Source organism: Stegostoma tigrinum, chromosome 13, assembly GCF_030684315.1.
Source record: "Stegostoma tigrinum isolate sSteTig4 chromosome 13, sSteTig4.hap1, whole genome shotgun sequence".
Classification (NCBI taxonomy): domain Eukaryota; kingdom Metazoa; phylum Chordata; class Chondrichthyes; order Orectolobiformes; family Stegostomatidae; genus Stegostoma; species Stegostoma tigrinum.
The window spans coordinates 76,591,177-76,613,542 of record NC_081366.1 but is presented as its reverse complement, the minus strand read 5'-3'; the positions used below and the strand labels follow the sequence as shown (position 1 = coordinate 76,613,542).

General features: G+C 40.1%; 2 protein-coding genes across 4 annotated transcripts in view; one reads left to right on the top strand and one right to left on the bottom strand.

The window, feature by feature from the left end:
• The window catches only part of kif20a (kinesin family member 20A), a 44,751-nt gene extending 26,407 nt beyond the window's left edge, over positions 1 to 18,344 (top strand). For all 3 annotated transcript variants that reach the window (XM_048543185.2, XM_048543187.2, XM_048543186.2), the window contains exons 13-18: positions 1,849 to 1,988; positions 3,967 to 4,123; positions 6,540 to 6,738; positions 9,176 to 9,267; positions 13,765 to 13,902; positions 14,817 to 18,344. In XM_048543185.2, the coding sequence (XP_048399142.2) occupies positions 1,849 to 1,988; positions 3,967 to 4,123; positions 6,540 to 6,738; positions 9,176 to 9,267; positions 13,765 to 13,902; positions 14,817 to 15,128 (1,038 nt within the window). In that variant the 3' untranslated portion in view covers positions 15,129 to 18,344. The remainder of the gene's footprint in view (positions 1 to 1,848; positions 1,989 to 3,966; positions 4,124 to 6,539; positions 6,739 to 9,175; positions 9,268 to 13,764; positions 13,903 to 14,816) is intronic.
• cdc23 (CDC23 (cell division cycle 23, yeast, homolog)) overlaps positions 16,922 to 22,366 on the bottom strand; it is a 27,866-nt gene continuing 22,421 nt past the window's right edge. The window contains exons 13-16 of the mRNA XM_048543188.2: positions 21,831 to 21,892; positions 20,471 to 20,549; positions 17,992 to 18,111; positions 16,922 to 17,260 (exon numbers count right to left, since the gene is read on the bottom strand). Coding sequence (XP_048399145.1) covers positions 17,093 to 17,260; positions 17,992 to 18,111; positions 20,471 to 20,549; positions 21,831 to 21,892 — 429 coding nt within the window. The 3' untranslated portion in view covers positions 16,922 to 17,092. The remainder of the gene's footprint in view (positions 17,261 to 17,991; positions 18,112 to 20,470; positions 20,550 to 21,830; positions 21,893 to 22,366) is intronic.

Below are 22,366 nucleotides of genomic sequence, written 5' to 3'. Positions count from 1 at the left end.
ACCTGTTCTTCCTCTCACCCATCCCTTCCTACCACCCCAAGCCGCACCTCCATCTCCTACCTATTAACCTCATCCCACCTCCTTGACCTGTCTGTCTTCCCTGGACTGACCTATCCCCTCCCTACCTCCCCACCTATACTCTCCTCTCCACCTATCTTCTTTTCTCTCCATCTTCAGTCCGCCTCCCCGCCTCTCCCTATTTATTCCAGAACCCTCACCCCATCCCCCTCTCTGATGAAGGGTCTAGGCTCGAAACGTCAGCTTTTGTGCTCCTGAGATGCTGCTGGGCCTGCTGTGTTCATCCAGCCTCACATTTCATTATCGCGTTGGTAATGTTACAGTGAAAGAAGCTTGGAATTTGACATCTGAGTGAACAAGTCTAGTTAATAGAAAGCAAACAGAAAGACAGTGAAATAAACAGTCCAAGCTCTGAAAAGCAAATGTAAAGTTCAACATCTAGTCAGGTACAGAAAGAAAAAAATAGATTAAGATATCAAGACGAATAGTTTTTTAATATTGTACAATTTTTATATTGAATCCCCCAATAACATTTTAAGGAAATGTGATGAATGTTAACTCATTTGTAATTAACATTGATCAATTACCTTTAAAAACCAGTAACTCGATCCTGGATCTCCAAGTTATACTCCAGATTCTCAAAATCATAATGCTCCTGGATGAGCAGTCATAAGATGGTTTCCCTTTGTCTACTCATCTGTCCCCTTGATTGGTTGCCACAAGCTTAATTTATGAAGGCTGCCTTCCTTTGTCAATACCATTTCTCCCCAGTCCAATTGAATTCCTTCTAAAAGGGCCTAATTTAACCAGGCTTTCTTGAATTAGAAGTGAGTTTCTTACATAGTTATTACGCATGGAAAAACAAACATGCATGTGGCAGTTAGAAATGAGAAGGGAGTCCAAAAATGGTGGTTATATGGTTCGGTCTCTGGGTTGACCATGAAGAGTTAGATGGGGATAGGCATATGGTTTATTTTTGTGGTTTTTGCTCAGCAGGCTGATTTGTAATTCTTTCTGCTCTGTTTCTTTTTTGTTGATCTGGTTGGCTGTTCACACTCAGCCTTCACCACAAAATTAGGGTGACAATTAGGTGGTTCTTGCACTAATTTCCATACTGCGCTCATACTCAAATCCAGGCTAGCTATGTGCAAAACCTCAGCCCACTGGCATACACAAGTACCTCCCACTCACTTGTGCATACAGACCAGGTTTGATTTTTCTTCAAACTTGTGTTCTTGAGTGGGTAAGACTTGAAACTTGTTTCTTGCATAGTTTGCAACTTTTCTATGATCATCTCTGCAATCTGAGAACTTCTGAGTTCAGTTCAGTTTATTGCAATTGTTCCTAAGCATCCATGATTTTTTTTTTTCTGTGTCAGGTCTGACAGTCCAGCATTTCATCAGTCCTTTTTTTTTTTCTTCTATCTTTTGCTGTAACTCTTCCCTTTTTTCTTGCTCTCACACTTGTTCTCTTCTGACCAATGCCAATCCCCCTCAATTCATATGTGCCTGAAAATGCTCTGGTTGAAATGAAAACAGGAAATGCTACAAATACGCCAACATATTTGACAATTGTGAATAGGAATCAAGGCAGCATCCCAAGTGCTTTACCGCCGGTTGGACCATTAGAGCTGAAATACACCTGCACACATTGTTAATTGATCGCCTTGTCTTCAGGCAACATTCTAATATTGCCATTTAATTTTGAAGGCTTTTGTTGCCCAGGTTTAGATGGGGTGACGTATCAAAAGTTGCAAAGAGCAGTTATTTTCTTTTTCTTTCTCTATCTTGTGCTTTTATTATTTATTGATCATGAGTTTGTGTCCCTCAGTCATTGCAGAAAATTATTGAGAGCCTGCAGCAACACCTGATTAAGGAGAAGCAGGACAAACTAATAATGGAAAGTGAGATCAGACAAAGTGTTGTCAGTGAGATGATGGAGCAATACAACACCATGGAAAGACACTGGAGGTGGGTGTTGTTCAGTTCAGAATGTGATATGTTGTTTATTATCTTAAAGTCTAAAATATTGCCAAAATGTGAAGATGTTTTACTGGGCTCATAAATTTGGCCAAAACTGCCGATGAGAGAACTATACCTAAGAAAGAGAATTGTGCTTGTGTAACTTTTTTTCAAAGTGTAGATGCTTGTAGACAATGAGAGCTGCTGCTGCTGGACAGTGAGATAAGTGTGGAGCCAGAGGAGCATAGCAGGTCAGGCAGCATTGGACGAGTTGGAAAGCTGACATTTTGGGTCAGGACCATTCAGAAGAGGGTCCTGACCCTGCAGTCCATGTGCTACAGGTGTACCCACAATGCGATTGGGGGGGAAAAAAAAATTCCAGGATTTTGACACAGTGACCCAAACCCATTTTTTTTGGTCCGGTGGTTTACCATTTTGGAAATATCGGGGTCAGCGCATCTTTTGGATTATGTAGCTATATTTTGGATGGTAGGTGAACTCGTCTGATTTTAAAGACTGTGTGCTTCATTTAATATGCTTTCAGAAGAAGGTTCCTGACCCGAAACGTCATCTTTCCTGCCCCTCTGCCTACATTCCTCCAGCTCCACAGTTATGTATACAGTTGCTTGCAAAAGCAAGTTCCTTCCTTCTTTCAAACAGAAATCTAATGGAAGACCATTGTTCCCTCTAGGCTGCATACTCCATGTTCTGCATGTGGCATTGGCATACTAATCCCAGCATTGACTTCTGGTTTCAGAAGTCGCTGTTGTGTACTGGTGTTGGAGGTGTGTGTGGCTGAAAAGAAAATTGGCAATGCTGGCCAGGACTCATGGTGAACTCCTTGTTATTTGGAAAAGTTTATATTTTCTCTTGTAACCAATGGAATGGAAAGATGACTTTGGTTTAAAATGTCATCTGGAACTTCCTACTGTCCCTCAGTACTACAATAAAGTGTGGACTGCATTCTGTCTCCTGTCGCAAAATGGGAACATGCACCTCAACTCAAAACAATCACTGAGCCACACTGATGTTCAACAAGTTTTCTACATCTTGGGTTTGATATGTAGACGATCTATATTTTTGCAATACCTGTTGATGAAGATGGTTTCATTCTTGATCGAATTTACCTTCCACTAATTTTTTTTTTGAATGTGTTGCCGGAAAGAGACTCATTGTTGAAGCCTTTTGTCTTGCACTCACCAAGACAAAAGCAAGAATTCCAAATTTCAAATGATCATAATGCTTTCTGCCATAAGAGAAGATGCTGGTTGGTTGCCAAACATGTTCCTTTGGTTGCTCAATAACATTTGATTCCATCATTGAGCAGCACTTGCACAACAATCCTAAGTTTCCTAATAGCTACACTGACAAGCAGTCAAGCTCATAATGTGGCTTATTTGTGCTTTCTGGAAGTGACATGCGATCAGCGTCAGGCCCACCAATTAACTGGTAAGTTAAGGAGCCTAAAGCTCCCTCTTGCTTTTGACAAGGTAATGCCTTGGTGAATTAGTCAACTTGCTGATCAATGCACTCTTCTACCTTTTGTATAAATTTTTGCAATTGTCTGAAATTTGCTATTTTTTACACTTGCCCCAATGAGTGCTAGCTAAAAAGTTTTGCTGGCATACCTCTGATTTCAAGAAATTCCTGAATTATTGAAAAACACACACTGGAATGCCCTGAACATTTTAATATGCTAGAAACGTTCAAGCATGCACATGTTGGACGTTCTTCAACCTTTTATGGACTTTACATCTGATTTTTGTCTTGCATCTGTTCTGTTTTCTATCTTGTTCACTAGCTTTTGTTGGGGTGATCTTTGAACCAAGTGCTAATAATCCATAACGAAAAGTTGCTTTTTCAAGGAGCCCTTACAGGTGACTTGTATTTTGTCCCTGACCACCATAGTCGATATTGTGGAGGGATGCTTCCTTGAATTGATTCCAGCATCCTTGGTGTGAATTTCAATCTGTTTTCAATTTCACAGAGAGCAGTTTGAGGAACAAAAGGATCGTTTAGAAGATGCCTTTGAGGCAAAGATGAAAAACTACCAAGAATATGTTAAAATCTATTATCAGCTGTCCTCCTCTGAAGAGGAGGATTGTGATGATTCTGGTGATGAAATCAGTGAGGGTAAAGGAATGGTGAGAATATTTTAATCTCTAATATTGTGATGTTTAGAATAATCTGCAGCACAAGATCCTATTCTGATTTATGTAAAAACATTGAAGACTTTATAGAGCTGACGATTGATGGGATTTTTTACGTGGTAATAAATGGAAGTAGTTGAGCTATTGCTCCAATATCCTGACAACTTTTCTTACACTCGCTCATAGGGTGTGGGCGTTGCTGACTGGGCCAGCATTTATTGCCTGTCCCTAGCTGCCCCCTCAAATTGCTGCAGTCCATGTGCTACAATGTCCACAATGCTTTTGGGGAAAATAATTCCAGGATTTTGACTCACTGACCTGAAGCCATTTTGGAAATATGGGGATCGCTGCATCTTTTGGATTATGTAGCTATATTTTGGATGATAGGTGATCTTGTCTGATTTAAAGACTGGGCTTCATTTAGTATGCCTTCAGAAAACTGTAGCTTGCTGAGTCCAGGCTGGTAAATATCTGGTCTATTAGAGATTGATCTTGTTGGCCGAGAAAGGTGTTTGTAAAGGGCAAAGAAAAGGATGGTTACATCCTATATTATTCTCCCCTTGCTTTTCTGATCCTACAAAAATAGTTTTAGGATTTGTTTTATTGTCATTACCTGGTTTAACTTAAAGCTATGTCCATACAGTCCTCAAAAGTTTCATTTGGTGTCTATATGTGTAGAACCTTGAATTGCATCCAGCGTTGCCCCTCACATCTAATTCAAACCAACTCCTTCACTTCCCAGGAGAGTCCAGTTTCTATGGCAATCCTGTGTTAACTTCACCACAGCGAATTTTACTTGATCATTTCCATTTTGATTTGACTGGACAAGCCCCACTGGAAGCTATCTTTGAGTCTTTCCCCTGTTTATCACCATTCCCTCTCATTGCTTTGAGATTTTGGAATTGTACTTGTGAACGAATTTTCCTGTTGGCTTTCAATTTTTTCCATTTAATAATATAGTTCAGGAAAAGTGCCAACAAGGAAAGCATTTCCATGGCACAGTAGTATTTAAATTGGCACAAGTGAACTAGTGGAATTTATTTTCCAATTAAGTGATGTACATTTCCACACCAAAAGGCATCCTCTAAGCACAACTTTCATTGAGATCAGAGTTAATGTTTCAATTGCATTTGCACAAAATTTGAACTCTTTTAAACCAGGCCGTTGCTACCGATTTTAGTTTTTGTTTTTAAAACCAGCATCCCAGTCTCTGATTTAAATTCACCAATTAGACTATGTTTGTTCATAATAGCAACTGCTACTTTTTTTTCCGTCATGGTAACCCTTGACTTATAGCTATAAACTAGAGGATCAGCAGTTGTTTGCAATGACATGTGAATCTATGAATTAAGTTCAGAAGTATATCACTTGATCCTTGGATCCAGCTCTAAATATGATGATGCTTGATCTGATTACTCCATGCCTACGAAGGGTCCCCTTTGATCCTCTTATGTACCAAGAATCAATCTATCACTGTCTTAAAAATGTTCAAGGACCATGCTTCCACTGTCTTTGTGAGATTAATTACTCACCCTCCTACATGTTAACTGTTATGCAATTCATGCACCAGGCTCCCAGATCCCTCTGCAATCTTTTACTCAGTATTTTGGATTTTGTTTTATTCTTCCTGTCAAAGTGGACAACTTTCTACCTTCCCAAGTTATTCCATTTGCCAGATCTATGACCACCTGCTTAACCTAGTTTTCCCTTTTTGCAGCCTCCTTGTGTCCTCCTCTTCACAATCGCTTTCCTGCCAACCTTTTGTCATCAGCAAATGTGTTTTTGGTCTCTTCATCCAAATCATTTACATAAATGCTGAAGCTCCAGCACTGAACCCTGTGGCATGTTGCTCATTCTGCCTTGCCAACCAGAAAATGACCTATTATGCCTAATTTTCTGTTAGCTAGCCAATTTACTATACATATGACAATATGTAGCCCACTAGATCATGAGCTTTTATTTGTTCTATTATGCAACAACTTTTGATATGGATTATATAAAGTGCTGCTTTGAAATCCAAAAATACTACATCCCTAGTTTTTATCCACAGCACATCTTGCTTCCTCCAAAGAAGTCCAATAAATTGGCTAACTGTGATTTCCCTTTCACAAAACCATGTCGATACTGCTAAATTTCCTTCATTATTGGTTCTAATGTCATCATCACGATAGATGTTAAGCTAACTGGTCAGTTGGTTCTTGTTTGTGTCCCTCACTCTTTGAATAAGGAAGTCATGTTCCATGAGTCATGGAATATTTGAGCTTTTAAGGTCTTCGTCAGGGACGGGTGATCTTTTGGAATTGTTGTAATTCCAATTGCGGTGCTTTGTTTTTGTACTCACTGATCACATTTGGTCCTTGGCTTAGTCTTTATTTTTGAGAGAAATTTGTTTTGTTTTTCCCACTCCAAGTCACAGAAAATTAGAGAACTAGAAGCGACTATACACCAGTTGAAGGCAGAGAGAAAGACTTCTAGCCAGTCGACAAGGCAGTCTGCTCGCTTGGCCAATACAAAACTCAGCGATGAACTGCACAATCTGAAACTGGAACTGGCAAATGTAAAAACTGAGCTGGAACAAAGTAAAGCAGAGGCAGCTTTCAGTGCAGAAGGTGAGTGCTCTTCTGAGCTGGTGCTGGTGTTTGCTAATCCCAGCAAATAATAGGTGGGGAGGAATGAAGACAGGAAGATTTAAAATGTTATTGTGGCCCTTGCTGTTCTGAATACTTCTGGTTTTATTATTTTAAAGAAATGTTTGGAGCACAGCATAGTTGGCAAGCTGGGGTGGATGTGTTTTAATTAAGGCCTTGATTATGGGGCAATTAATGAATTGAACCTGTTCAACAATGAAACAATATTCCGTACGATGCTCAAGTAAGGATTTTCAAATTCTCAACTGCACAGAATAAGTTTGTTCACTGCGTAATGTTATTGAGCATTTTGTTTGAATGGAATAACACAAAGTAACTTTGCTACCTTGCAGCTACCATTCTGGCTAGCTGACCTGAACATAATTACCCACTTGGACATGGCGGTTGAGGCAGCTCAGTGATTTGGGTAGATTGTGACAGGTGAACCACCTCGATCGTTTACTTTCTCTCAATTTGGCACGATCTACGTGAAACGTCTGGTGGCAATGAAACAACCATCATCGCTACAATAAACTCCTCAACCTACAGTATCTTAGCCAGGCCCTTGTAGGGACTACCCCCTTGAGTTGGCCATGCTGTCATTGTGAAGCCTCCAGCTGTGTTCCCAGTAACCACACAGACGGAATAAGTTTAATGTAGTTCTTATTTTGAATGAAATCAAACATAATTGGAGAGGTGAGGCTGTGGGGGGAGAGGAAACCAGAGATATGAGGAAACAAAGTTCACTCAGGTCCACTTTTTTGATGATAAAGGATGCCATTGGGCCAACACTCACTCAAACCTCTGACTAAGATTTGTTTCTTACATACATATCTATAAAGATACCTCTGGTTGAGGATTATACATGTTGGAAATTTTTTAAAAGAAATGAAAAAGGTACTTTTTTCAGTTATTAATTTTAATATCAAGGTTTTGTACTGAATAAGTTATCCACTTGTTTCTGTGACAAGCCTTGCACAGAGTTTGAGTTGCCATTGCAGTGATTTGGCTCATTTTAAATTAAGATGTAGTGACTTGATCACTTGTACATAGCTGTATGGTGGAATAGAGCCACCACTGATCTGTGTACCAGGTGCAATCCTACTTGTGCCATTGATAGGGGTATCTCCTGCAAACACGATTCTACTAGAGTTGATAGCTAGCCGCGGTACCTGCTCCAGCACTTGATGATAATATGGCTGAATGATTTGTGAACTGGGTTGCATATTCCTGCCTGCCACCATACCCTTGATTCTTGACTTTTCAGGGAGTCAAATTTAGCCGCCTTTGAATATTTAATGTCCCTGCTTCCACCCCACTGGGAAAGAGAGCATCATAAGCTCTCAACTGAGAAAATTCCCTTTTGTCTGCTTTCGATGAGAAGCCCTTATTTTTAAATTGACCCCCAGCTCTAATTTCTCCCACGAGGGGGAAAGCTCACGAGGTCTGGCAGCATCTCTGGAGACCCAAAACTTTGATTTTTCCCTCCACAGATGCTGCCAGACCTTTCCCTATTTCTATTTTCGGGGAGATCATGTGATCCCCTACGCCCCAGAGGGGCCGGGGTTTGGGGGGGGAGCTTTTTTAAATGTTTCGTTTGAGATATGGATGGTACTGGCGGCCACTGTTGGTTGTCAACTCCTAGTTGCCCTTAGCCTGGCAGGCTGCTCAGTACATTTGAGGGCAGGTTAGAGTAAACCCTTGTGCATACTGGACCAGATAAGATGGCCGATTTCTTTCCCAAAGACATTAATGAAACAGGTGAACTTGTTCAGGAAACCACTGATTGCCATACATTATTACTGAAGCCAGTTTCAGCTTGTGGGCAATTTTTTTCCAAAAGGACAAAGAAAACCCTGCAACTTTCAGATTCTACGTCATGAGATTGGGCCCCTGTTTGCCTTATTGGGCTAGTAACCTCAACCACAGCACCACCTCCCACGTCACTTTATTACTCAATGTAGAACTTGAAACCATGACCCTAGTGTAATTCTTAAGTCTATGTACCCATTGTGCCACCTGGATTATTTGACTATTACACTCACCAGAAGTTGCAAAGCCTTACACCGCTCCTTATTTGTCTATGACCTGGGGTCTGACTCCTGTGACAACATAAGCAATATTTGCTTAATAGGGATTGATGTTCTAGTTTAGTTTCCATGCAGTTACAGAAGATCTAACAAGTTGCAGTGAACTGCTTTTTTGACTGGGATTATTGGCTAACTTGAAAAGCAATCTCTATTCTCTTGTTCTGCCCCTACATGTCACACTTAGTGTCTTTGTTCTTTGTGGTAATACCTTAATCTGAATGCTTGTCATCTAGGTTTGAAGGAGTTTTTTCTTGAAACATGGGCCTTTTGAAATTTGCCTACAGTAGTTAGAATTTTCTTTCATGGACTGTTGACTTACTATCTTTCAGAATTGAAGCGATACAAGGAAATGATAGAGCTTCCAGCTGGAATGAAACATCTCACAGTTGATGCAGACCGGAAGATAGAAGCAGGACAGAGAGTGAGTCATGTAATTCCTCTTTACTCTGATCCGACATGGTGGGTTTAGCATTTTCAAAACCATTTCTGGCCAACAGATTGCTTGGAAAGACTGGGCTTTACACTGCTATAATGCATTTACCTCAATAATGCAGTTGGGTCTAGAGCTTGGTGGGAAAGCTTGAATGTGAAGTTCCATGTGTAACCTGAGGAGTTCTACCAGGGACATCTCAAAATGATTGCAGCATATTGTCAGAGGCGATTGGGAAGCTGAATGTTATTGTGCATATGGTAAAAATTATATGATTAGGGATAGTATTGAGGCTTTAGAATGAATGTAGGAAGTTAGGTTAGAGGGTAGAACTTGAAGGGTAGTAATCTGTGAATTACTCTCTGGTGCCACCTGCTATTGAGAGTAGGAATAAGTAGGGCAGATAAATCAATGGCTGAGGAGATGCGTCAGAGATTTAGATTTTGGGATCATTGAGATCTGTTCTAGCGTAGAAAAGACCTGTTCAAAAGGAACAGGTTTAACCTGAACTTGAAGCAGACCAATTTCCTGGTGGGGAGATTTTCCAATGCTGTTTGAGAGCCCTTCAACTAACCGGGACAGGGGTTGGGGATCAGATCCTAAGTAGTAGTGAGAATATAGAAACCAATGAGGACGATTCTGAATTCTTTAAAAAATAAGTTAATTAGAAAAGGCAAGTAACAGTAATTTCAAGAATGACGTAGCTCTGAAGAATTTTATTTCCAATGCAAGGGGTTTTACAGGTAAGGCAGATGAACTCTGAGCATGTATGGAAACATGGGACTGAGACACCATAGCTATTACAGAAACAGGGCTGAGGGAGGGACGTTGGCAGCTCAATGTTCTAGGGATTTGATGCCATAAGGATAGAAAGGGAGGAAGGGTAATGGTGTTCTGATTTAAGCAAAAACATTTGCTGCTGTACTTAAAGGGGATATTTCTGCAGGATTGTCCAGTAAAGTCATGTTGGTGAAACTCAGGGAGAAGAAAGGGACGATCACCTTTTTAGCATTGTACCGTAGGCCCCTCCAATAGTCAGAAGGAAATTGAGGAACAAATATGTAGAGAGATCTCGGATATGTGTAACAATGTTAGGGGATCTTAACTGCCCAAACATGGATTGGGACTGCCACGGTTTAAGGGCTTGGGTGGTGAAGAATTATTTTTAAGTGCTTTATTTAAAGTGTTTTCTTTATCAACCTATACTGGAGAAGGAGGAAAACTTGGGAAATAAGTCAGTGCAAGTGACCAAGTGTTGGTGGAGGTGCACTTTGGGACAAGGGATCATAATTTTAAAACTAGAAGAATTTGTTATGGAAGAGGACAGCTATTGTATAAAAGCTAAATTTCTTATTTGGAGTAAGGCAAGTTTTTTTTGATGGTATGAGACAGGAACTTTGGAGTAGACCATTTATAGGTAAAGGGACGCCTTCAAAAGTGTGATAATGAGAGTTCAGAGACACTATGGCCTTGTTAGAGTAAGTAGAGAACAATAGATGAATAAACATTACTGAGGCTGTGGTCAAGAATGTGGAGTAAGTCGTATGTTAGGTGTGGGCAACGGAGATAAAGTGAATCCCTTGAGTATAAGGGGTGTAGGATAAAAGGGAAATCGGGAGGGCAAAAGGAGGATATTAGAAAACCTTAACTGCCAACGCTAAGGATAATCCAAAGTGACTCTGCAAGCACACTAAGCAGTTAGGGAGACAATTAGAGAGAAAATCAATGAGGCTGTCTGTGGAATCACTGGTGATGGGAGATACTGAAATAATATTTCAATTTTTACTGTGGAGAAACAGTTGGAGGTCAGGAACCCAGGGTGGGGGAATTAATATTGATTGTCTTCAAAACAGTCCGCATTACAGAAGACGAAGTGCTGAAGTTCTTTAAAAATCATTAGAGGTGGATAACTGTCTGGGACGTGATCAAGTGTTTCCTAGTGATTATGGGAAGTTAGGCGGGAAATTGGGGCACCAGCAGAGGGAATTGTATGATCTACAGCCACAAGTGAGGTGCTGGAGAACTGTAGGGTAGCTTGCATGTCATTTAAGAAAGGCTGTAAAGAGAAACCTGGGAACTATAGATCTGTGAGTTTGACGTGATTGAGGAAGTTATTAGTGATTCTGAAAGATAGGACTTACATGCATTTGGAGAGGCAAGCAATGATTAGGGATAATCAGAATGGCTTTGTGTGTGGGAAATCATGTCTTACAACTTGATTTAAAGCTTCAAAAAGAGGGCCGAGGTAGACTGTCTATGTGGACTCTACCGTGCAGAACCTTATCAAAGATTTTACTAGACTAATGAGTAAAATTAGATCACATGGGATACAAGGAGAGCTTGCCGACTGGATGCAAAATTGGCTTTGTTAGGACACAGGGTAGTGGTGAAGGGTTGTTTATTTGGGCTGGAGTCCTGTGACCAGCACTGTTCCACTGGGATCAGTGCTGGGTCCCCTTGGCATTTATAGAAATAATTTGGATGAGAATTTATGAAGCATGGTTAGTAAAACTTTATGGATGACACCAAAATCAATAGTATAGTTGACAGTGAAGAAATTATCTAAGATTTTTAAAAATTTTGATCAATTGGGCCAGTAGGTTGAGTGGCAGATGAAGTTTAATTTGGATAAATGAGGTATTGCATTTTGGTGAAATGAACAAGAGCCAGGACTTGTACAGTTAATGTTAGGTCCCTGGATAGTGGTGTTGAATAGGGACACTTAGGGGTTCAAGTACGTAGTTGTTTGAAAGTTGTATCACAGGTAGACAAGGTGTTTAGCATGCTTGCTTCATTGCATATGAGTGTTGGGATTTTGTGTTGAGGTTGTACAGGATGTTGGTGAGGCCACTTTTGGAGCAGTGTATAGTTCTTGTCACCCTGCTGTAGGAAGGATTATACTAAATTGGAGGGGTTTCAGAAAAGATTCACTAGGATGTTGCCAGGAATGTAGGGTTTGAGTTATAAGGATAGGTGGATAGGTTGGCACTTTTTCACTGGAGTGTAGGTGGTTGAGGGCTGACCCTTTTTGTCGAGTTTATAAAATCATGAGGGGCAAAAATAAGGTGAATAGTAAAGGTCTTTTCCCTAAGGCGGGGCAGTTCAAAACTGAGGGGCACATTTTTAAGGTGACGGGGGAAAGATTTAAAAGAAACTTGAGGGGCAACTTTTTCCACACAGGGTGGTTTGTATGTGGAATGAACTTCCAGGAAATGGTAGAGGTGGGTACAGTTACAATATTTAAAGCATTTTGGATAGGTACATGCATTGGAAAGGTTTAGAGGGATATGGACCAAATGCAGGCAAATGGGACTGGTTTAGTTTGGGAAACCTGGTTGGTATGGATGAGTTGGACCGAAAGGTCTGTTTGCATGCTGCATGACTCTATGCCCATTGTTATTCAAATGGAGTGAGATTGTGGAATTCTGCAGGCCAGAGCCATCAGTGTGTCTTGGAACGTGAATTATAGTGTTGCCTATATAAAAACAGTTGCTGTTTTTTTGTTACAGAGCATTAGTGAGTCCACATCTTGCATAACCTTTGGTATCCTTAGTAAGAATTCAGTTGCAATGGGCACAGTTCAGAGAACATTCACTTGGATTATTCCTGGAATGAACAGCGTATTTTGGAAAGTTTTTGGGTCTGTAGCAATTGAAGTTTTAGAGTTGGGGATGGGTCCATTTTATTGAAACACGAACCTTGAAGGGATTTGACAGGATGATTGCTGAAAGGATGCTATCCTCTTTATAGAAGATACTAGAACTAGGGGTTACAATGGGGAAACAAGGGGCCTCCCATTTAAGGTTGACAGATTTTTGGTTTGTTTTTGTTTTTGAGGGTGGTTAATCTATTGAATTATCTTAATGGTGAAGGCAGGGTCATTCAAATTTAAGTTACATTTTATGATAAAGTAGAGGTAAACAGATCCTGGATTGACAAAGGAACCAAACGTTATAGGAAGTAGGTAGAAAAATGGAGTTTCGGCTACCATAATCAGCCTTGATGTTATCAAATGGTAGAACAGGATTGAGGGGCTGGCCCGTTCCTGTTCCTCATTGTCTCCTCTTGAGCAGGGGAAATGTAAATAGTTTCTAATGATGGGCTTGGTAACTTTGATTTTAACAGATTTTAAAAACTAGCAAAAAAAATGCTGGAGGAACAAGAGAATATTTTTTCACCAGTTATGAAGTCGGATGCAGTGCTTGCAGGAGTAGTGGGTGCAGATTCAATAATAACTGCAATTTGATTACGTTTCCTTTGAATAATTTGCAGGACATGGCCCTCCGTATTAGTGCTTTCTGAATCACTAGCATAGTAGGTCACAGTCACCTGTGCTGTATAATCTTGATTTTCTGCTTCTGTCTCAAAATTCTTTGCAAATTCTTCTTGCACATCTGCATTTGCCAGGACATCTATCCTAATGTACTTTTTGCACTTTTAACATAATTGTCCTAATCAACCTCTCTTTGGTAATCTCTCAATTTTCAGAATGCAAAGTCGCTGCAGAATGAGCTGCAGAAAATAGGCGAGGCTTTGCAGGTATCAGAAAGAGCATGTTGTCATAACACTGCGGCTGAAAACCTACGGCGTACTCTAGCTAAATGTGAAGACCTAATAGTAAAACAGGTATGTTAGCAAACTGCTTTTAAATTCCAAAGCCAAGACATCCCTCGGGTACATAGAAATAAACTCCAAAAGTGGTGTTAAAATCATGGGGTCTGACAACATTGTATAGAGTGTGTAAAAAATTTCAAGTCCAATATGGATTCTCCAAAAACAAATCATCGGGGGTCTGTTAGCTTAATTGGCTGAATGGCTGGTTGATTTGTGATGCAAACAATGTGGGTTTAATTCCTGTACTGGCTGAGATCACTAAGAAGGTCCCTGCCATCTGAGGTTTGGTGACTAACCCTGGTTTAAACCATAACCAATCGTCGTCTCTGCGATGTGAGAGCAGACCCAAGGTCCTCTGGGACTATGGCAACTTTTACCTCTATGAAAAGGCTGCCTTCATGCTAGCATTTTATCTGATTGTTATTTGGCATCGCAGACAAGGCTATCCAATTATTAACACTCTTATTCATGCACTTTCCTCTTTTCCAGCATTGGATGCTGGTTAATGTTACCGTTTCCTACTTTAACTTTTTTCCTCTAAGGATGCTGAGTGTATGCTTCAACTTTTGACTGGCTGCAAATGAATCAAGACCAGAAATCAAAATTTAAGCTCAGCTAGTCTAAGACTTAATGCTAAGTCTACAATGCTTTTACCAAATAGCTTTCCCCATGGGAGTTCCTGTGAGAAGCATGGTTTAACAATATCTCACAGCAAAGACCAAACACTTGGTAAGCAGAGGCTACACCTTGTAATTTTAGAATGGGTCTGGTAGGAGATTAAGTAATTCCACCCCCCCACCCACTTACACTCATGCTGAGTACGGACTTAACTGGAGAAGGCAGTAGTTTTAAAATATTAAAATTGGATTGCAGTGGCGCTTAGGACTTTCACTGTCAAAACATTGAAAAGTCTTTCTTTCTGGCAGGATCAAACTCTGGCAGATCTGCAGAAGCTGCTTATTATGGTAAAGTTGGATCTGAAGAAAAAAAACACATGCATCGCAGAGCAGTACCACACAGTCCGCCAGCTTCAGGCAGGTCCAGGCTGCAATAAACGGCGCTGTGCTGGCAATATTGAAAATCAACCACCTCCATGGAAAAAGCCGTTTCTAACTAGTCTCTTGACCCCATCAAGGCTTGCCCAACATCAGGGAACTAACACTCCCTCCAGTTATGTTTTGCGATCTCGGGCCAGAATGGATAAGGCATTATACCTCTCGAGCACAAAATATCAATGAGCTATTAAGGAAGTCTTTTCTCGGTCTTGTAGATAATGCTACTTAAAAGCTTTTGGAAATTAGGTCCAATTTTAAAAAAAATTATATGGTGATGACTTCAGTAATGGTGTTTTGCTATTTTTATAATCCTTTTAATTCCTCAATTCTTTGCAAAGATTTGAATGAAATTAGGGACAGTATGTTGGGAGATTTGTGCCAGTAGTTATAATGTGCTTACTTTAAGTATTTTGCATATTATGCTGCTCCGAATTCAGTTTTAAAGCTTTTTTTTTTGGTTGTCTGGCCAGTATTTGTTTAGATATGGTTTGGAGTTCTGCTCCACAAGTCAACGAACAAGGAATTCAAAACTAAATATTATCTTAATGTTAGATTTTTACAGGAATAGTGTGGGTAGAGATTATCTTCAAATATACTGACAGATTAAGATTACCCTTTTAAGTATTAAGATTTAAAATTTCTTTTCTGTTGACTGGACATGTTTTCGTATAGACCGAGGGTTTTGAATAGGTAAAATTTTGGCTCTTGTATTATGTTGTATTTGCTATGCATGGGAAGAAGTAAGCTAGTTAGCCATTAACTGTCTGTCTCTTTAAGCTTGTATATAGCTTCTGTGAGTAAGACGAACCAAGTTTTCAAGTAAGCCATATATTTATCTGTGGTGTGCTTCCCTTGTATTCCAAAGATACTTTCATTTGAGGTGAAAGTAGTTTTGCACCAGAATGTAAATTTGTGTGCCTTTTGAGCTTTCATGTTCCTTACCTGGCAGTTTGAATTGTTCTGTTGGTGTCTTTGAATGTATTTTGGAATGTGAGTAATGTGTATATGGTTTGATGGTTAAACACTATCAGTGTTCACAATGTATCAGCAGTTTTTAATACAGAAATGTTACAATACTAGCTTTGAATTCAGTAAATATTGTTGAACACTTTTTTTTTTCTGATGAAGATCAAATGAGTTTTAACTACCAGAACTTGTAAGATAGTACTGTACTGCTATTCCGATAGTGTCGTTCAGCTAGGAATGTTTTCCCCAGGTTTGGTTTTTAGGCAGCCCCCTCAACCAAATCATACTTAGTAAGAAGCCCAAGTTTATTATGCTTGACATAGCAAAAAACTAATAACTAAATTTAAATACTTCATCCTTGTTACATCATCGACAGGACCCATTGCTGCATGGCATTAGTAATTAGCATCTTCCAAGACAACAAGCATGCTTGTCAAATGCCAAAGATACAACACTTGTACTCTGACAGTATTGTATTGCTGTAACTTCAATTCTTTTTAAATTGGTGTCTACTCTTGCTGTGAAATGAGGGAAATTAAAATTTGAATTTCAACTATGAAAAATTTTTCAAATTAAGTTTTCATTCCAAAAAACGTTTAACATGGTGCTAGAGTATTGCTACAATCAGAGTCCTGAGGTTGGTGATATCCAGTATCCAGAGTTGCTGCTGGTGTGTGGAGAGATTGCAGCATTCTGCAATGCAGGAGGAGTTCGGTGTCCAGGTATGTGAATGTCAATTGACATTCATACGGAACATTGCAAGGGGGAAGGGAATATAAATCAGCAAAGTTTTCCTGCAACTGTAAAAGGGCTTTAGTGAAACCATATCAGGAGAGCAACATTCCCGTTAAGCTGCATGGTTCGCAACACTGACATCTGATCAGACATTTTGCCTAGATGTATGTAGCTCCAGTCATTTGCTTAAGGATTTGAGTATTAGCTGAGAAATTTGGATGGGGAAAAAGTTTTGTATTTAGGCCAGCTGCAACAAAACTGTAGGAAATGACATCTTTGAAGAATATTCTACAGTTTAATATTTACAGACGATGCAGTAAACTTTAACAGAATCTCTTTCCATGAAATACAAAAACCAACTAGTAGCATTGATAGCCTCAATAATTGAGCATATATACCAGAGCCAGTAGTGGGTGACGTTGGTTTCTGAAGCAGCACTGACATATTCATGGTGTAATGGAAGACAAATTGAGAGGCGGCAGTTTTGCAGAGGGGGTGTTCACTCCAGGGACAAATGTCCGTGATATGTCAGCACCCATGGGTGTTGGTGTCACATCACCTTGACTGCGAAGCTGTGAAATTTGTCTCAGGAGAGCTTTCCCTTCTTCTCTAGTCTGGAACAAGTATTTTGAAATTAAAATTGGTGAAAATATTATTAACTTTGAAGGCAGCTAATGTGCAAAATGATAGAACAAACTTGCATTCTAATCAACCTTTTAAACCCCTTTTTATACTATAGTAATTTAGTTGTTCTTATCTACATTACAACATGCAAAGATCTTCTGTTTTAGGTGTTGAATGAAGGAAAACTACAGCCTTCCCAGCAAATTCTTTGGGAAAAGTAGACAAACGGGTATAGGGTACTTTGCACTTGTGTCAGCATGTTCTTCAGCTTGCTCCTGTTTGTAGACGGTTTGTTACCGTAACAAAGCTGATACAACAGCATATCTTCACGTAGTCCACCAGTCGTCTGTGTCTCTGGCTCCCATTCTGCTTTTTGGGATGAAGCGGAGGTGGTCAGATCTAGTGCAGACTGGAACATGTGCTTTGGATTTAAGAGCTTGTTCCATATTCTCGTGAGTTTCCTCACCTCAAGATTTGAATTATGGAATGGTAATGAGGATTACTAATGGGAGCGTGGACTCTGAGTAAAAGCAAAAGGGGTTATTTTTGGGGAAATAAATTATGAACATCAGCAAAATACAGTCTCATTCTTGTATACTTGCAGCAAGACTGAAAATAAACAGAACTGCTATGTTACATTCCACTGTCAATTAAAGAATCTGAAAACAAAAACACTGCAAGTGGTCATTTCAAAGAAGCTCATGCTATGATTAAGACTTACATCATTGTAATCACAGCACTTCTGTGCACAAACTGATGCCTCATCCCATCGTTTACACTTGAAATAATACTGTGCCAGAGCTCTAAATGCAGTGCTCATTTCGTGATGCTCCAGAATCTCCTAAAATGTGAACAATAATTAATTAGTTCAGGGAGAGATGCAGAAAAACACATGTATTTGGAAAACTCTTTGCAGTTCTTTAGGGATACAATGCAAAAAAGTATATGCAACCTGGGGAGTAAGTGAAAAGACTGTGTACAATATTTGCTGTGTCTGTAATTTCATTTAGCTGGGAATTTTGTTTTCCCCCAGTTTGGATTTTGCTTTAAACAGTGATTCCTCCAAACTCTGAATTGCATTTGTTTTCACGTTATTCCTACATCACCAATTTTCCATTACAGGGTTGTAGGAATTAAGGGACAGCCAGGATGTCCCTGGTTGAACAGAGTATAGTAGATGTATTGAGTGGTTGCTGAAGGAGTGGGAAGTGGACACGTTCTAGCATAAAAAAGGGAGCCCAGGATCTGTGCAGTTTACTCTACCTCAAAGTTCAACTTCAGAATAGGATACATATTGAACAGATGTAAGCCATTCAGCCCCTCAACCTGCTCAGTCATTCAAGAAGGCAATATATTATTGCTGGACTATTAATGCAGAGGCCCAGAAGGAAATGAATTCACTTTTTTAATTAAAAAAATCTGGAATTAAAAGTGTAACAATGATTGTGTCAATTGTCAAAAAAACTCATTTGGTTCATTTATGTCTCCTCAAGGAAGGAAACTGCCATCCTGACTTGGTCTGGTCCGGTCTAGTCCAGTCCCACAGCAATGAATGCTGCCTAGCCACTACAAAGATAGAGTACGTGAAGCACCGATGAGATGGAGGATAACTATTTTCAGCTGATTGCAAGTACCGATATCCTGTGGAAACCAGGCTAGTAGGTGGAAATAGAATGGAAAAGAGTAAGTTAATAGGCGGAGTCAGAAAATAAGTTTAAAATCACAGTTACACTACATGCACAGAGTATAGACATTGCTCAGGGTGCTAAATTAAAGCATTTATATTGTGGTGGGGGAACCCTATCTATGCATCTCATAATTTTGTAGACTCCCATAAATCCCCTCTCAGCCTCGGCCACTCCAGAGAAAACAACCTGGTTTTCTAGCTTCTCCTTATATCATATAATTCAGGCAGCATCCTGTTAACCCTCTTCTGCATCCTCTCCAAAGCCTACATGTTGCTCCTGTAACGTGCTGACCAGAATTGAACGCAAATGACATCCTGACTCTTGTACTCAATTCCCCAACCAATAAAGGCAAGCATGGCATACGCCTTCTTTATCAGCCAATCTATTTGTGTGGAAACTAGTGAGTTTTGAGAAGATTTGTAGCTCAGGTTGCTACAGGAAAGCTAGCCACCAGGATACATGAACATCAACTAGCCAAAAAACGACATGAACCACTATCACTAGTATCCTTACACACAGATGAGGAAGGACACCACTTTGATTGGGACAACACATCCATCCTAGGACAAGCCAAACAGAGACATGCACGAGAATTCCTAGAAGCATGGCATTCCAACCGGAACTCCATCAACAAACACATTGATTCGGAGCCAATCTACCATCCTCTGAGGAAAAAGTACAGAAAATGACATCACCAACCCAAGGAAACCTAAACATATAAATAGAAAGCAGGACATAGCACCAGCGCTTTGTCGGAGGCTCACTGATGATGTTACCTGGAATGGTGACGAAACGACTGAAATCTAACCTTCCAGCTCAGCGAGCAAACTCACTTTCAGGGAGCAATGGATTTGAACCCCAAGATCTGTCTGTACGTGAATACTGTTTGAAGTCCTGCCATTAACTGTATAGTTTTCCTTAACTTTTTATCTCCCAAAGCACAGCACCTGACACTTACCCAGATTAAACTCAGTCTACCATTTCTCTGTACATACCTGCAACTGATCTATAACCCCCGGTATCCCTTGAAAATCTTCTACACTATCCACAACTCCACTGATCCTTGTATCGTCTGCAAACTTACTAACCCACCCATCTATATTTTAATCCAAGCCATTTATATATACCACAAACAACAGAGGTCCCAGTACGATCCCTGTGGAACACCACTGATCATGGACCTCCCAGCCTGAAAAACACTCTTTCACCACTACCCCCTGCTTTCTATGGGCAAGCCAATTCTGAATACACACGGCCAAGTCACCATTCATCTTCTGGATGAGCCTATCATGCAGACAACATCCACTGCTCCACCCTCATCAACCACCTCCGTCACCTCAAAAAATTCAAAGTTCATGAATAAAAAGCACCGGAGGGGTCAGGTCTGAAGTTTTCCTTTTGCAAACGAAACACCCAACAGAATAAACACTTGTGTGGACCCAAGGCAGCATAAACAATGTCATTCACACTGGTTAGGGTTCGCCAGTGCCACATAACCATGAATAGACTTACCCCACAGTCACAGATGTCTTGGACATATTTGATGTAGCACTGCGCTGCTTGATCTGATTCACCTAACTGCTCATGAATCCTACAACATTATGGAAGGAAATAGACAATAAATCAACATCAACCAACACTGAGTGATCCAGGCCTTGTTGGGAGCATTTACAGCTACGTTAGATGAAGCCTAAGATAACAAAGTTTTCACAGAAAGCTACTAAGCTACCACTGAGATGTCAGACTTACTAGAAACAAAGTGCTATTGAATGTTTCCTGCTGTTTGATCTTCTGTTTAGACTGCTACAGGGAGGCAGTGTATTGGTACATGGGGTTGCTTTCCCTCTTGTAATTTCCAATCTTAGCTGTGTTTCCCAACCAAAACACTGTACTCCATCTCTCAGCAACTTGTTTATAATGGAACTGTCAGCTAAGGTCAAGTCAGTTAACTATGGAACATTGTGTTATTAATTAGTAGAGGGGTTAATAACCAGGAGACTTAAAAGGTAGAAGATGAAGTGCAAAGTTGAGGAGACAGTGGGAGTCTGAAAATCACGCAACATTTAGACAGTATTTAGATATTCACTTTCATTGCCAGAACCTTTAGGGCAATGGAGCAAGAGCTGGAAGATGGAATTCACACAGTCAAGTTTTTGATGATCTCTCTGACCTGAGCTGAATGGGGCGTGCTGCAAATCTATAAATGGTGCAGGGAATAAAAATAAAAATAAAAATCAATTTCATTTCTTCTCGTTTTGACAACGCTTTTCTCCTTCAATGCCAGGATGACTCACTGCAAATTACTGCAGACGCTGGAATTGGTTCTGAGAACGAGCAAATGCTGGCAATTACAGCAGGTTAGGCAGCATCCATGTAGAGAAAGCAAGCTAACGTTTCGAATCTAGCTTCAAAACAGTAGTTTGCTCACCGTCCGTGGATGCTGCCTGTTACTTTTCCTGATATACTTCTCTGCAGTTTACCTCATCTATCTTACCACATAGTCAATCCTCACGTGTACCATTATTCTTCAAAATCCTGCAGCTATTGTTACCAGCTGCTAACCACTGATGCTGATCTTTCACTATTGAACTTTTCAAATTTTGTGATATCAGAAACCACAACCCTAAGCTCTAACATTCCAAGCATCTAAAGCTATAAACTCTCATGACCGAGATTATTCCAGTGAACCATCACTAACTTTTCGAAGACACTTATACTCTTTAGCAACCTTCCTCATTACATTTCCTTTGATAAAGTAACAAACACACACTTTCTCATTTCTTTGTAAAACAGTCTGGTTGAAACACTTTACAGGATATGACCAAATCAACCTGCACAATAGATTAAGAGCTCTCCATTGATAAACACTTACTTTGCTAGTTTCACCAACGCCATTTTCTCTACATCACCAACAGAAAATGCCCTCCAGTAACACTGCCAATGAGAAACAGAAAGGAAGACAAGTAATGTGTGTCAGGGCCACATGGCAAATCGGTTAGATGGTATGACGTGTTACATTTCCAGGACGTAGCCTTCTCAAATAGGTTGATGGGAGTGTGGCTAAACAAGCAAGCATTGTCACAATTTAGTCCATTGATCTGAGCTAAGCATAGACAGAGCTTGAAATGTCTAATCAGCTTCAAAACTTCTTAAAGTGGGAATAACAATACAATATAATGTTGATAGCATGCAAGCAACAGGGAACACACAAATAATCCTAATGAGTGATTTCAAAAAATAGAAATAAACATAACTCATTTTTACCAGATGTCAAAATGGCAATGCAAGCTCCTAGGCTGATGCCCTGCTTTCATTGTGAAATCCTTTTGATCATCGAACTGACGTGAACCCTCTTTCTTATGATTCTCTACTAAAGCGGCACGGTGGCTCAGTGGTTAGCACTGCAGC